Below are 16,176 nucleotides of genomic sequence, written 5' to 3'. Positions count from 1 at the left end.
GTGGTGAAAGGCATGAGAGGCATTTGAACTGGTGTGGGGATGGGGAAGAAGAGAAAAAGTTGAGCTCCTGAGGTCTGTCTTTGGGGGGCTAACAAGTGCTTGGAGTTTTTATAGAAGAATATAAAAAAGCAAGAGTTGTGTTTGCATGTCTGGTGATTTGCCTGAGCCGATAATCTCAGTCAGGTGGTCGTATGGTTATGGTGGTGCCTGTCTTCAATCCCGGCGCTCAGGATGCTGGGACAGGAGTGTTAGTAAGATTGGAGGCCAGCCTGGGGTGCATGGTGAAACCGTCTCCCCAAACAAACCAAGCGTATGGGGGAGGGTGGGGGTGGGAAGACTATTTCTGCAATGCTTCAGAGAAATCTTCATCACTGGAGGGAACAAATCCATTCTCACTGTGGGAAGAGTGTTCCTCCTAGAGTTCAGCCCAGGTTCTGTTGTCAGGAGAGTGGTTCTTTTATGGTCATAGAGTAATAGTTGGACAGTACCATCATGTGGTCATTTGTTTGTGGACTCTGTTGCTTGGCGGTAGTTTTGGCCTCTTGTTGTAAAGATATTAATCAGATTAGCTGTACCTGGAACCCCAGGTAATTTGTAGGAGGGAATGACTCAGGAGAATTCAGAAGGAAAAAAAATCACAGGTAAAATTGAGTTAGGTCAGTGAGTGACCTCACTTCACGGAGGACTGTCTGTCGTGTTTGTTACTAAATAAAAGGTATTTTTTTAAATGAAGTAACTGTCTCATTTGTTTCTCTCTTTAACATTGAAATGGTCAGTTAATGGGTAACATTTCCGGTTTCTTTAGTCAAAACTGAGTTCTCTTTATCACATCTCAAAGAATGAACATGGTATTTTATGCCTTAATCCCAGCACTTGGGAGGCAGAGGCAGGAGGATCTCTGTGACTTCGAGGCCAGCCTGGTTTACATAAACAAGTCCTAGGACAGCCAGGACCACACAGTGAGACCGTATCTCAACAACAACAACAACCAAAATTAGTTATATTTCTTTTTGAAGGATTTTTGTTGTTGTTGCTATGCTAGTCTTGACAAATGAATCAGAAATGTAAGGACTTTAATTACGATTAAGAAATACTTGGATTAGCACTCAGGAGAGTAGCGCCTGTACTTCGCCTGGGCCACACAGTAGAGCTGGCCCTGATGGTCCAGGTGTGGGAGAGCAGACCCAGAGGGCACGAAAGCAGTAGAACTGGCCCTGCCCCTTGCTCCTCGTCGTTGCAAGCCTGGGGCTATGTTGGAGAGCTCACCCTGGTGGTGAGGACGGCAGAGCTGGCCGCCTGAACAACCCTGCAACTGCCCAGGCCCAGAACCAGGGTTATGTGATGGCCAGCCCTGACACCCACCCCATCTGTGATCTTCGGGAGCACATGAAGGGCCAGTCCTGTACACCCAAAGCTGCAAGATCTCCACAGCACAGGGCAACAACAGGATATCTAGGAGGGCCCAGCATCAATAGTGTAGCAGAGGCTTTGAACCAGACTGATGACTCTTTGAAATGAACACTTGCACGCACACAAAGATATATAGATAAAAGGGTTTACTGTGTGACTCACTGTGTGTGTCACACTACAGCTTCTGTGATGAGATTTTTCCTTTTTTTTTCCTCTTAAATTTTATTCTATTTTTTTGGGGGGGGGGCAGGGGGAGTTGCAAGGGCAGAAGGTGGATAAGAGATGGGGAAATAAATGGGATTGAGATGCATGATGTGAAAGACACAAAGAATAAATAAAAAAATAATCAAGAAATACTTTGCATTATATAGACTTCATTAAAAGGCCTAATGGAGTGTCAGTGAACTGAGTTCATTCCCCCAACCTACATGGTAGAAGGAGAAAAAGGAATCTCCAAGGTGGTCCTCTGAACTCCACTCACAATCGGCATTGCACGTACTTGCCCACCCCCACCCTCCAGTTTAACAAGGAAAAGGCTTAATGGAGTCATCAATTCAAGAGACTGCCTTTGTCTTTCCCTGCAAAGTCTCTCTCTCTCTCTCTCTCTCTCTCTCTCTCTCTCTCTCTCTCTCTCTCTCTTCTCTCTCTCTCTCTCTCTCTCTCTCTCTCTCTCTCTTCTCTCTCTCTCTCTCTCTCTCTCTTGGTGTGTCCCCTCTCCGGTTTTCACCACTAACCTCTACCTGGTTTGATGCTCCTCTCTTCCTCCCTTTTCCACTCCTACTTAAAAGAGGTGGTTTCCCCCATTTTCTCAATATGGCCACAGTGAGTAAATCTCCTTTCTCTGCCTAAATCTAGCTTGTTGGGGCTGCAAAGGCCCAGGTGTTTACTCTTAGAATTCTGGAAACATGATGACTTCTGCTGTATTACTACTACCCTCAATGTTTCCCTTACTAATAACATCTTGCACTAGTGTGTATGCACATTAGTTTTAATTGAATGAGCCAATGATCGTATACATTACTGTTGACTAAGGTTCAAAGATTGCACAGGGTTTTTGACTGATGTATAATGACTATGCCCACTGTTACAGTGTCACAGGGAATAGTTTCCCTCCCTTGCTGGTTAGGTTTTTGTTTGTTTGTTTTTGGTCAACTTGACACAAGCTAGGATCATCCGGGAAGAAAAAGCAACCTTAATTGAAGAAATACCTCCATCAGATTGCCCATAGGCCAGGTCTGTGGGACATTTTCTTGGTTGATGATTGAGGTGGGAGGGACCAACCCATGATGGGTGGTGACCCCCTGGGTTCTATAAGAAAGCAGTCTAAACAGGCCAGCAAGCAGCACCCCTCTGTAGCCTCTTCCTCAGAACTCCTTTCTCCTCAGGTTCCTTTAGTCACGGTGATGACAGCAGTAGAAAGCGAACTGGGACAGGCCCCTGAATGCCCCGCGCTCTGCTCATCCGCTCTGCTCATCCACTACCCCTTCCCACTCCCTGTCCAGCCCTACAGCCATTGTTTCTACTCTGTCCATGGTTTGCCTATTTCAGTGTGTCATAAAGTAGAAACGACATGATCTGTAGTCTTTAAGACTGTTTTCTTCACGTGGGACTGACTGTTCCTGCATGGTTGATAACCCATTGCCTTTTCCAAAAGCACCATTTATTATACGGATGTGACATACTTGTTTATCCATTCATTCCTTGAAGGACAGCTTAGTTGCTTCCAAGTTTTGTCAATTATGAATTTTGATTTAGTCTCCTTCAAAACATTAATATAAGGTGAAAAATGAACAGCTTAGCATCTTGAGCCTTAGAGAATAACTCTTATCTTAGAATCAAACACTTAGAATTGCATATTTGCCTTATAACCATCTTTAAGTAATTTGTGTGGAATGTCTGGTTGTGGAAGAAGAAAAAAGACACTGAAGAGATAAAGTGGGGGAAAGATTACATTAAGTCTGGATAACCTTGGGAAAACGAGATTTTCTTAAAACTCAGTTGGAAATTGAGGTTCTAAATCCAACCGTGAGCTTGGGAACTTCCTTAAAACGGTTGTCATGCCTGCACAGAAACTTGATGTGCATGGGATAACGAGAGGAAGTGCCCTTAACTTTTTGGTAAAGAGTCAAAGAATAGAAGGGGAATTTTATAAAATAGAGAGTAGTTGCTTGAGAATCATAGGATAGAAGTTAGATATGGACACTGAGATATAATTGTACAAGGTCTGTAGATAGTAGTCTTGGTTGTATTTGTGACCTACATTGAAAAAAAAATCTTATGAATGTTATTGGGAAAGTTTTAATTTCATGGTTTGGAAGTCACTGAATATTTTGGTTGACAGATTTGTGGAAACTGAGGATTATAGTCATTAATAGGTGATGAATCCATTTGAATATCTAAAATATTTTTTTTGTTTTAAAATACTATTTATTTAAATAAATTCAAAATAGTAGTGTGTAAGGGCCAATAAATACCATAAAGTCTTGGGATTTCTGCACTCTAATGCTGATTTTTTTCAAATTAAGATATATCTGCTTTGGTGGTGCCTTTGTAGTTACATATGTCAGGAATTCATGTGTAGTGTATAATGCACAGAGTTTTCATAATGGCTTTGAGTGCTAGAGCCTGTGTGTGTGTGTGTGTGTGTGTGTGTGTGTGTGTGTGTGTGTGTGTGTGTGTGTGTGTGTATGCACACGTGCGGGCTCATGTGGGATGTGCTCATGGAAGTGGATGTACACATGTGTGCAGGTCAGAGGTTGACTTGGGGTGTCGACGTTCTGGATTTTTGTGCTTACCTTTTTTGGGCAGGGTCTCTCACCTAAGCCAGAGCTGATTGATTGACTCAGGAGAGCTTCAGGGATCCACTAATCTCTGTCCCCTGCTCAAGCATTGGGGTTATAGGTGTTTCAATAGGCCTGTCTTTCCAGTTCTGGTTCCAAAACATTTTAGCAAGTGAATTAAGCTCCTCCCCACCCCCCACCCCCCGGATAAATATTTTAGGGACAAAAAGACAAATACAATTACTACCGTTTTAATAGAGTATACATGAAATAGAAAAAAAAATGACAAGGAATTAAAAAGTAGGTTTGGGTAGGTTTCCTAGAAGGTTGAAAAAAATGTGGTATGTTTAAACTGTGCTGAGCCAAGAAGTTCACATGAAGATCTTGTCATCTGAGTTTTACTCTTAAAATGACTTAAGAGTTGAGTTGGTTAACAAGAAAGGCAAGAAATTCTCGGGAAACAATTTGTGTTTATTGACAAGATCAGGGCTGCTGCTGCTGAGGGCTACCATGATCCTGAAGATGTCCTAGACTTATGGGCAGAACTAAGGTGACTCGGTGGGTTACAAGAAAGAGTGTCTAAAGCAGGGAGGAAGAAGTCCTGTGGGATTGGTGGGGGAGCTGAGGAGAGGGATGGGAGTAGGTTTGACCAAAACAGTGTATGCAGGTATGAAATTCTCAAGCAGTATGAAAGATTGTAAAAGTTTGGTTAATAATGTGAAATGCTGGAGAGAGAAATTAGGGTCAGATTATGGGAAGCTCTTACTGCCTGGGTATGAAGACATTGTTTATTAGTTAAGTAAAAATAGAAATTAGTTTTCTGTGGCATAAATGAGGAGGTAGTAATATTAGAAAAGAAAGAAGAACTTTTTTCTTCCAGTTTTTAGCATAGTTTGATTTATAAAATATTTTAGAATTTATTTTCAATTTTTATCTACATTTTAACTTATATATGTATGTTATAGCTTATATGCTACCATAGATTGTATTCCTAAAATGTCACAACCATTAGGAAACCAGCCATGTAAAAATTAGCTGTACTGCTTGTGTCCTCCATCATTATTAAAAAGATGTTATAGTGACTTCAAGGCCATCCCGCTTTACAGAGCAAGTTCTGGGCCAGCCAGGACCACATAGTGAGTCACCCTGTCTCAAAAAAGTAAAAACAAAAGAAATGTTATAAACAAGTACAAAATTGTTTTAGCCTTAATATTCTGATTTTGTTATTTTATAAACAAATTTTTAATGTACTTCCCTCCATTATAAATGAATTTTGTTTTCTTAAATATATATATATACATATACATATACATATACATATACATATATACATATATATGTATATATATATCTGTCTACCTACCTACTAACCTACTTGTGGTGTGTGTGTGTGTGTGTGTGTGTGTTAGTAATGCATGACTCTTTTTTGTCCTAGAACTGTTGCTGCTGAAGTTAGAAAGCAGATCTCTGGACAGTACAGTGGTTCCCCACAGCTGCTCAAGAACCTCAATATCGTCGGCAATATATCCCATCACACCACAGTAAGTAGCATTTTCAAGCCATGGAGTGTTACAAATGGTTACTGAGGAGACCTTGAAAAAGTACTGGGGACGTGAGTCAATAGCCTGGGTTCTACCCCAGTTCTAGCCTTCACTGTTGCCGCCTCATTCTTGCCATTGGGTTGACAGAAGGGCCTTCATGGTGCTAGAGAAGTGTTGGTTTCCCAGGCAACCCTGAAACTCTGTAAGCAGGATTTAATCAATGCTGGATTTTTATCTGTAAATTCATTATATGAAAAGACTAGAGTCTTCTACAGTTAGGTATTGAGGTGAGCACTATGTGAGTTTGTAGCTCTGTCCCTTTTAATAGAATGAAATAGCTATTGAATCATTGTAGGTCAAGCATCATAGACATGAATAAGCCATCTCTTATGAAAGAAGCTATCATGAGATAGTAATTTTTATTTAATCTCATATCTATGTTAAGAATATGGATTAAAACAAACCCATTTTTCTTAAAATTAGAGTGCTCTAAATTTCAAATGTGGAAAACTAAGAAAGTGAATAAAAGGGACAGAGTGACTGGGTGTGGTGGTGTGTACTGTAATCTGAGCACACAGGAAGTGGAGGCATGGGCATGGTGCCTGTAAGGCTCCCTCCAGCTTAAACACGAAACACAAGAGGTGGCATTCTACATTTTTACAGGTAGCTAAGGAAACATACTGATTATTGAGCAAGCTTATATGCCAGTGGGGGGAAAGAGTTTGATTGACCTGTGATAACATGTCATAAGTGTTTTTGTTACTAAAACTTTACAACAGGAATTTACTTTTATGAGCAATAGTATGCTAGTTGGAAAAATCTTTAGGAAACATGGATTTCTGGGTAATTTCAGTGTGCATGAGGGTAGTCCTTCACATATATTATCGATATTTTAAATTCTTTGCCTTTTATCATGTTATCTTTCATCTTGAATTATATCTCAGTTATTCAAAATCCTATAGCCAGACAGGAGATTTGGTTTTTATGAATAATTATAACTCATCTGTAATCTGTTTTATGCTCCCCACTCTGACTACATCTCTTGTCTTTTCTTCTTACTCTGTTTCCTGATTTCAGCTATCCTTCTGACTGTGAGAATCCACACACCACAAATCCACTAACTTTCTATTGCCATTTCCCTTGATGTCCTTTCCTGTCCTCCCCAGAGAACTTACTTTTGGGCGTTATATAAAGTGCTCTGTTGCATCTAGCCCTTGATCTCCTTTACTGCCTTTCATATTATCTCACCCCTTGGCACAACCTCAGTGCTGTTTAAACCTGGGTGTCTGCTTACCATACGCCTGTAGCTAGCCAGTGTGGCTAGAAGATGCTCAGGGTCACTGACTAGATTCAGTTTTAACTTAAGCACAGTGTTATCTCAGTAACTTAAATACTTTTGAAGGTCTCCCTTAAAAAATATCATCTTTTAAAAATTTGTTCTTTACTTACTGATTCAGCCTGTCAGTATTCATACTTGCTGGTTTTTTTTTTTTTTTTGACATTCATTTAAACATTCTGTTTTTTGTTGCCTCACCTTTTCTACCAGTCTCCACTTTGCAAATTTTCCTAGCAACGGTATTCTTTCAAAGGGTGTGCAGTGCTTGTTGGATTCAGTTTCTCTTTGTAGTCTCGTTGAAAAGGTGCTTGTTAATCATGACAGTCTTCCGACACACTGAGCTGTACAGAATACTGAACACACTGGCATGTCCTTGCAAACTGCATTTCCGTGATCACATGTAACACATTAGCAGTGATTCTTGCTGTCATCTATGGTCAGGTGGGGTTTGATCTTAGGTTGCTAGAGCTTTCTGCCCTGTTCTTGTACTTTTCCTCACTTCTGCCCCCCTGACTCTCAATGTGTTTACACCATTGGTTTATTTGGAAGTTAGGTCAGAGGGGCTTCCTTTCTGATGTTCTGTTTGCTTTCTTGTAGACGTGTTTCTTCTCTGTTTCCTGAGTGGATAAAGTTCTGTTTCAGGTTTTTAAAAATAGCTTTATTGAGTTGTAGCTCACCCACCATACAGTCTATCACTTTAAAGAATAAATCTCATGTGATTTAATAAATTTGTGATATACCACTGCAGTCCACTTAGAACAAACCTTTGTCTCGTATTTTACCGTCCTCCTTTCTGAGCTCCACACAGTCACACTTGGTTTTGAGGGAGGATTTCACTAGGGCCCCCACTAGCTTCAGATTGTGATCTCTTGCAGCCCCTGGAATGCTGGGGTTAGAGGTTGCACTAACACATCTGGCTAACACCAGAGCTTCTGAGGGTATGCCAGAAAGTACTGAAAGTTTATATCAACAGTAAACATGCCCCAGATGGGCAGTAGCGTTTCCTTCCTCTCTGTATTGGAAATGTTGTTTGTTTTTGCTCTTTTGAGGGGCCTGCCACCCAGCTCCCAAATAAATCATACATGGAGGCTTATTCTTAATTATAAATGCCTGGCCTTAGCTTGGCTTGTTTCTTGCTAACTTTCCTTAAATTATTCTGTCTATCTTTTGCCTCTGTGCTTTTCTTGTCTCTTACTTCTGTAAATCTTACTCTTACTCCGTGGCTTGCTGTGTAGCTAGGTGGCTGGCCCCTAGAGTCCTCCTTCTTCTCTGGCTACTTCTTTTTTTCTCCTTCCCAGATTTCTCCTTCTATATACTCAATCTGCCCACCAGCCCCGCCTATCCTTTCTCTTGCCTTGCTATTGGCTATTCAGCTCTTTATTAGACCATCAGGTGTTTTAGACAGACACAGTAACACAGCTTCACAGAGTTAAACAAATGCAACATAAACAAAAGTAATACACCTTAAAATAATATTCTCCTACAGAATTTCTTTTACTGTCCTTTTAGGGTAGGCTGGCACCAAAGACTTTTTCATGAGAGTATGTTTTTATTTCCCTTCATGTTTGTGCATAGTCTACAGTTCTGAGTTGCTCAGTCTTTCATTTCCCCACTTGAAAACTGTTTTTCCATTACATTGCTTATTTTTTTTTTGTTGCTGTGGCCAAGTCCCCAGAAAGACGAAACCCAAGGGAGAAAGTGTTATTGTGGTTCATGGTAGGATGCAGCCTACCATGGTGGGGAAAGTGTGGTGATGGGAGCCACCGAGGCCTTGGTGACAGGAGCTTGGTGCTGCCCACACCTCCCCAGACCACGTGGACTTGCTTTCTCTTTTTTCCTCTTTAAATTCATTCCAAGATTCCAGCCCATGAGATTCTGCCACCTACCTCATGGAGGGTCTTGTTCCTCTGTTAGGACACCCAGCTCACAGACACACCCAAAGGCGGGTCTCACTGGTGCCCTCTGTAATTCCCCCCACCCCCCCATCCCATCCCCACCCCCCCCCCACCCCACCCCCGAGATAGGGTTTTTCTGTGTAACCCTGGCTGTTCTGGAACTCGCTTTGTAGACCAGGCTGGCCTTGAACCCACAGAGATCCACTTGTTTCTGCCTCCCAAGTGCTGGACCACCACCGCCCTACACCAGCTGAATTCTTACTCCAAACAGGCTGGCTGAAATTCACTGCTGCAGCGAAGTCCTTTTCCTGCTGTGGTTTTGGTGACAGGTCTACTGTCATGTGTCCTCTAGAAGTCAGTGTCATCTCCATTCAGTTGATGACGAGTTTTACTCTGCTGGGTGCAGCAGTAAGCACCTGTGTGTAATCCAGCACTCAGGAGGCCGAGGCTGAAGGGTGTGGGAGGCTGGCTTGGGATAGACAGTGAGTTCTATGCAAGTTTCAGCTGCATAGCAACGCTGTCTTTAATAGTAAACTTAAAAATTATATTTTGGTTATTATTTTTTAAGTTTACTTTAATGTGTCTTGATATCTATTTCTTTGTTTATCCTATGAGATCTGTTTAATTTCTATAGTCTGTAGGCTTTTGTCTTTTTGTCATATTTAGAAATTTGACCTTCTTACAGAGTTTTGGGAGATATTTAAATGAGATACTATTTAATGCTAATAAAAACAGCAACTGTCTTTATGGTGTTTATGGTGTACCTATTCATTATTTTACTTTGTAGCAGTAAAATGTAGCTTTACCTGTTGCTAGTTGTTTATTCCAAAGAAGACTGGACTAAAGATCTCTTCTACTTAGTAATAGGCAAGTACATTTATTCTTGTTGAGCATTCTTTTTTATTATTTTTATTTTGTGAGACAGACCCTCTCTATTACATAGTTCTGGCTGTTCTGGAGCTTGCTATGTAGACCAGCCTGGCCTCGAACGCACAGAGATCCGCCTGCCTCTGCCTCCCGAGCGCTGGGATTAAAGGCGTGCACCACTGCTCCCAGTTGAGCATTTTTGTTGTTCTTTGTATGGCATTCTGTCTGCATATATGGCCGAGCACCACTTGCTTGCAGTACCCTCTGAGGCCAGAAGAGGGTGTCAGATTTCCTAGGATTGGAGTTACAAATGCTTGTGAGCCACCATGAGGCTGCTAGGAATCCAACCTGGGTCCTCTGCAAGAGCAGCTAGAGCTCTTAACCTCAGAGCCATCTCTCCAGTCCCCCGGTTGAACATCTTGAGAAACAGCATGCTCTTATTTTTACTAATCTATAAACTGCACATTTATTATACATCCTTCACAATTTTGCCTGAATGCTTTTTCATCTTTGAATTTGAGAAGTATGACATCTTATTTAAAAGTATACTTTCAGGGCTGAAGAGATGGACTGAAGAGCAGTTGAGAGGGTATACTGCTCCCTCCGAGAACCTAAGTTCTGTTCCTAGCTCTCATGTTATATGGTTCAGAGCCTTCCTTCTTCTGGCATCCATGGGCACCTGTACTTATGCACACACACACACTCATACACACACACACATGCACACAAACACACACTTTATAAAAATCTTTTAAAAGTATACTTTTAGCCAGGGTAAAATGCAGTGAGTATTATTAATAATGCGTAATTTAAGTAGGGTCTGAGTATTAAGTATTCAGTGGTTATTATTAAACTATTGCAAATGACTGTAAATGGGTGTCTTTAAACAATAAAAGTTACTCCCTCATTACTGGAGACTGGGTTCCTGAAGTCAGTGGAAGCTAACTGAGATAAGGGTATGGCAGGGTCATAGTCTCTGCAGTAGTTCTGGGGAAGATCAGTCCTTGCCTCTTCCTGCTTCTGGTGGCTTCTGATATTCCTTTCCCTGAAGCTGTATCACTTCATCTTTAAGGCTAGAATCTGTCTTTTTGCTCCATCTCAAATGGCTTCTTCCTCAGTTTATACAGGCCAGACCACCTTTTGTCTCTTTAAATGGATATTGATGACTGCACATAGAGCACACCATATCATGCAGGACAGTGTCTCTGTCTTCAGCTTTTTAACACACGTGTAAAGACTTTGATTATTTCCATGTATATTCACATGCACAGGGGCCATGGAGTAGGGTGTGGAAAGTTTGGGAGCATCATTGTTTAACTTACCACAATCTGGTAATATATTTTTGCTAGGATAATCACCAGTAACAACAAATAAAATAAAGGCAGCTTTTAGAACCTTAGCAATACAAATTCCAAAGATAGTAATAATCATTCCAGTGAGTACACTGTAAGCCGTAAAGTGTAACAAGATTGCTAGTTACTGTTTTTAATGTGAGAATTACGGGGAGAGTCTGCATGTGAGAGTTAAGATTATAAAGAAGCATCAGGGAGCTTAAGGCTGTGTGGTGAGATTCTTAGTGGATCAGAATATCTGCTAAGCTTTTCCAAAGAACTAGGTTAAAAACGTTCATTTTTCCCTTTGCTTGAAGTTGTCCAGTGTTTTATTCGCCTCTTCCTTTTCACACACTCCTCTGCTAAGGTGCCCCTTACTGAAGCAGTCGATCCTGTGGATTTGGAAGATTACCTCATCACTCACCCTCTAGCTGTGGATTCTGGGCCTCTGAGAGACTTGGTGGAATTCCCTCCGGATGATATTGAAGTTGTCTACAGTCCGAGGGACTGCAGGACCCTTGTCTCAGCTGTGCCTGAGGAAAGGTGAGGCGACATTTATCTTGTGGTAGTTTCAGTGTAATTGTAGGATGGCTGTTATTCATTATGCTATTTAGATCTTACTTTGATGGTAGGTTTGTTTCTTATTAAAAGAAGAATTGCAGCAAAATTTTTATAAAATTCACTGCTGTATTCTTCCCTTGGAACTCCTTTTTGGGAGTCTCTAATAAATCTGTGTATGTTCTACTTAAAAAAAAAGTAATCATTTCTACTAAATTATAAATATGTTTTGTTTTTTTTAAAAAACAGTGAAATGGATCCACATGTTAGAGATTGTATAAGAAGTTACACAGAAGATTGGGCAATTGTGATCAGAAAGTAAGTTGATTGTTTATTATAATGTTTCATTGTACTGGGTAGAGGGGTTGGAGACCTGGTTCAGCAGCTAGGAACACTTGCTGCTGTTGTAGAGGACACAGGTTTGGTTCCAGGCACCCACATCACAACCGTCTGGAATCCAATTTCAGGGCATCACATAGCCTCTTTAGCATTTACAGGCACAATGCAAGCATGTGGTCACATACATACAGGCCAGCACTCATACATGCAAAATGAAAATAAATCTGAAAAAAAAAATCACTTAGTGGAATTTTTAATGTATTTAGTTAGATTTCATAAAAATTGTGAGACTTAAAATCATTAAACAAAATGGTCAAAGAACAGACTATTGTCAATAGGTTCACTCACTATTCTGTGGAGTTCCATACTTTTGCTTGTTTCTTTGTAAAACACTAAGCTTGTAGGAATATTATTTTTGTATTGTTCAGAATCAGTGCAAACTGATAGGACGTAATGATGATAATTCTGTAGTCTCATTCTCTTAGGGAATTATGATGGATATTGGTGAATACTTTTTCTCAAAAATTGGAAGTTTTGTAAAACTTGCATAGCTAAGTTAAATTTAAAAGCCGACTGTTAGACCCTGCTATTTGAAGATCTTTCTGTTTTTTAAAGGTCTCCTTGTGTAGTCCAGGTGAACCTCAAACTTGTGATCCTTCTGTCTCTGTCTCAGTCTCAGTCCTGAGATTTCAAGGCCATGCCACCATAGTCATACTTTCTGCTTTTTGTTTTTAAAATTGTATTAATATTTATAGGTCCTGAACTTTTTTTTTTTTTTTTTTTTTTTTTTTTTTTTTGGGTCCTCTACATTTATATTTATCTAGTTAGGTAAATATTTGTAGAAAATAATCAGTTCTTTCTATGACATAGTTAATAATTTTTCTAGGAGAGTATTTTTGAAATATTGTTATGTTAAAAAGTAAAATGCAACTACTTTCATTACTAATTAGTAATTAGCAATTTTCATAATAAAGAAGGGTCTTCATTCTGGAACATTTTACTGTGGTTTTCTTTTTTTTTCTTTTTGGTTTTTTTCGAGACAGGGTTTCTTTGTGTAGCTTTGCGCCTTTCTTGGAACTTGCTTTGTAGACCAGGCTGGCCTCGAACTCACAGAGATCTATCTGCCTGCCTCTGCCTCTGCCTCCCGAGTGCTGGGATTAAAGGCATGCGCCACCACTGCCTGGCTTACTGTGGTTTTCTAAAGGAGACATAAGAACAAGTAGTGATCACTTTGGCTATGACGTAATTTTCACAGAGGGAATGATATGTGCTAAACAGTACTAGTAAACATGATGAGGGGCTGGAAAGATAGCTCAGTGGTTAAGAGCACTGGCTGTTCCTACAGAGGACCTGGGTTTGGTTCATGGCTACTGGCAAACAGACATCTCTAAGTCCTGTTCCAGGGCATCTGATGCCCTCTTCTGGCCTCTGTGGGCACTGCATGCACACGGTGCACAGACTTACATGCAGGCATACACATAAAATAAAAATAAATTTTAAAATGATTGCTTATAGTTTTGCCCTCATAGCTATTGTCTTATTTCATTGGGCTTAAGAATGTTCTAAATCTCATTCTGTAGGATAGTAGTGATACTGTATAGTTTGAGTATGACCTATTAAAGCATAGTTTACTACTCTTTATATAGAATGGTTATAAAATGGAATTTTGGGAACTGTTAGCTAGATAGCTAGATTTGTACATTACTAGGGAAATGTAATATTCTTGTCAGATAATTGGAAAACCTTTTACTTCTGTGCATATGGGTTGGAAACCTATAATGAAAAAATTTCTATAAAGGTATGTAGGAGGGGGTGGGGAAGAGAGATTAGTTGATTGATTGATTATTAGTTATTGACCTCAGAATCCTGGTGGCTCATCATTGACGGTGGCATGATGGGAGGGGAATTAACATTAATGGGTAATTTTCATGTGCTAGGTATTTTATTGAGTGCCTTATCTTATAGCATTTATGGTTTCAACAGATAAGGACCTCAGATGCAAAGCAGTTAAATACTAATTTCTCTGACGTCCCACAAACCAAAAAGGAGGAGGCCAAGATTAGAAGCTGGGGCAGCAGATTCTAAAGCTTATCATTTTTCTGTTACACTAAATATTGTTCTCTTCATTGGTAAATGGGAGACAAAAGGGCGGACTAGAAGTTGTTGGTATCTCTGAAAGGTAGAAGACGTTCGATCTGGACACAGGAAAACCATGATGCAGCATTCTACTTTGTGATCAGTTCTTGGGCACTCGATTTTCATTTATTGAAAAGAAAATATTTTTTTAAAAGATTTATTTATTTATTATGTATACAGAAGAGGGTGCCAGATCTCATTACAGATGGTTGTGAGCTACCATATGGGTGCTGGGAATTGAACTCAGGACCTCTGGAAGAGCAGTCAGTGCTCTTAACCTCTCAGCCATCTCTCCAGCCCGAAAAGAAAGTATCTTATATTAATTTAGAAGTTCTGAATCCCTCCCTATGTGTATATAAACTAATATGTATATAATGATATGTAGATCTTCCCACTTTTTCATTTTATATTGTGGATTTAGATTGAGAGCTTTTATACAAAATGAATTACCACAAAAGTTAAAATTTGATGCTTACATATCTATTTCAGTGTTAAAATTTTATATTATTATTAATATAATATGTATTTTCTACTAGTTTATTCTTTTTTTTTTTTTTTTTTTTGGTTTTTCGAGACAGGGTTTCTCCGTGTAGCTTTGCGCCTTTCCTGGAGCTCACTTGGTAGCTCAGGCTGGCCTCGAACTCACAGAGATCCACCTGGCTCTGCCTCCCGAGTGCTGGGATTAAAGGCGTGCGCCACCAACGCCCGGCACTAGTTTATTCTTTAACATTGGTTTCCTGCTTTTTTTTTCTGTTTGTTTTTAACTGACCTAATTTCTGACTAGAAAGTAAAATTTAAATTATATATACATCATTGGCACATAAGAGGAAGAAAAATATGATATGCTTTTAGAAATAGATAATTTACTCTTAATTTGGATTAAAGGAACTTTGGGTGGACAGGTTTGTTTGTTTTTTTCCTTGAGGTAAGGTTTCTTTGTACACACGGAATGTTCATTGGCTGTCCTGGAACTCACTCTGTAGACCAGGCTGGCCTCAAACTCACAGAGATCCTCCTGCCTCTGCCTCTCGAGTGCAGGGATTAAAGGCGTGCGCCACCACTGCCTGACTATTTTTGGGGTGGGAGTGGGCAGTGGACAGTTTCTTAAATCCTGGGTTTAGTACACTCAGCACTGCTAGCATAGACCCCAGTTGTGTTAGTGTGGAAAAATAATTATTACATATAAGTAGTTATTACATAAGGATGCAGAGAGATTTTCAGAAATTGATTTTGTTTTGAATAGATACCATAAACTGGGAACAGGATTTAACCCTAACACATTGGACAAGCAGAAAGAAAGACAGAAGGGACTGCCCAGACAGGTCTTTGAATCCGATGAAGCTCCAGATGGCAACAGCTACCAGGATGAGCAAGTAATATTTTTATTCATAAGTGACTCTGAGAAAATATTTTTACTTAATTAATATATTAATATTTATAATTTAATATTTTTCATAACAGGATGACCTTAAAAGACGTTCAATGTCAATAGATGATACTCCAAGGGGTAGCTGGGCCTGCAGTATATTTGACTTAAAAAATTCACTTCCTGATGCCTTGCTTCCTAATTTACTTGATCGAACTCCAAATGAAGAAATAGACCATCAGAATGATGACCAAAGGAAATCAAACCGTCATAAGGAACTGTTTGCTTTGCATCCATCACCAGATGAGGTATTGCCTTTGGGTATAAAGAAGGAAGCAAAGGGGGCCAGGCATGGTACATTCCTGTCATCCCAGCTACTTGGAAGGCTGAGGCAGGAGGATAACAAGTTTTAGAATTCTTTGGGCTGCATAATTAGTTCAAGGCCAGCGTGGGTATTTTAGTGAGAACCTATTACAAACTAAACTAAAAATGGGCCAGGGATGTGACTCAGTGGCAGAGCACTCACCTACATATTCAGGGCTGTAGGTCCAGTCTCCGCATCACAAAAGCAAGTGATTGTTAAGATCCCTCTCTCGTGAATATGACTTGTATTTAGT

At 40.0% G+C, this 16,176-nt stretch overlaps 1 protein-coding gene across 6 annotated transcripts in view; it reads left to right on the top strand.

The window, feature by feature from the left end:
* Dock7 (dedicator of cytokinesis 7) overlaps positions 1-16,176 on the top strand; it is a 200,443-nt gene that overhangs the window by 30,788 nt on the left and 153,479 nt on the right. For all 6 annotated transcript variants that reach the window (XR_013049236.1, XM_076564551.1, XM_076564550.1 and 3 more), the window contains exons 2-6: positions 5,626-5,731; positions 11,528-11,703; positions 11,968-12,036; positions 15,437-15,566; positions 15,655-15,867. Coding sequence is in view for 5 of the 6 variants with exons in the window: in XM_076564551.1 (XP_076420666.1) it covers positions 5,626-5,731; positions 11,528-11,703; positions 11,968-12,036; positions 15,437-15,566; positions 15,655-15,867 (694 nt within the window). In the remaining variant the exon portion in view is untranslated. The remainder of the gene's footprint in view (positions 1-5,625; positions 5,732-11,527; positions 11,704-11,967; positions 12,037-15,436; positions 15,567-15,654; positions 15,868-16,176) is intronic.

The sequence above is a fragment of the Peromyscus maniculatus genome, chromosome 2 (assembly GCF_049852395.1).
Source record: "Peromyscus maniculatus bairdii isolate BWxNUB_F1_BW_parent chromosome 2, HU_Pman_BW_mat_3.1, whole genome shotgun sequence".
NCBI lineage: Eukaryota > Metazoa > Chordata > Mammalia > Rodentia > Cricetidae > Peromyscus > Peromyscus maniculatus.
Note: the sequence above shows the minus strand (reverse complement) of the source record. Positions and strands in the feature narration are given on the sequence as shown.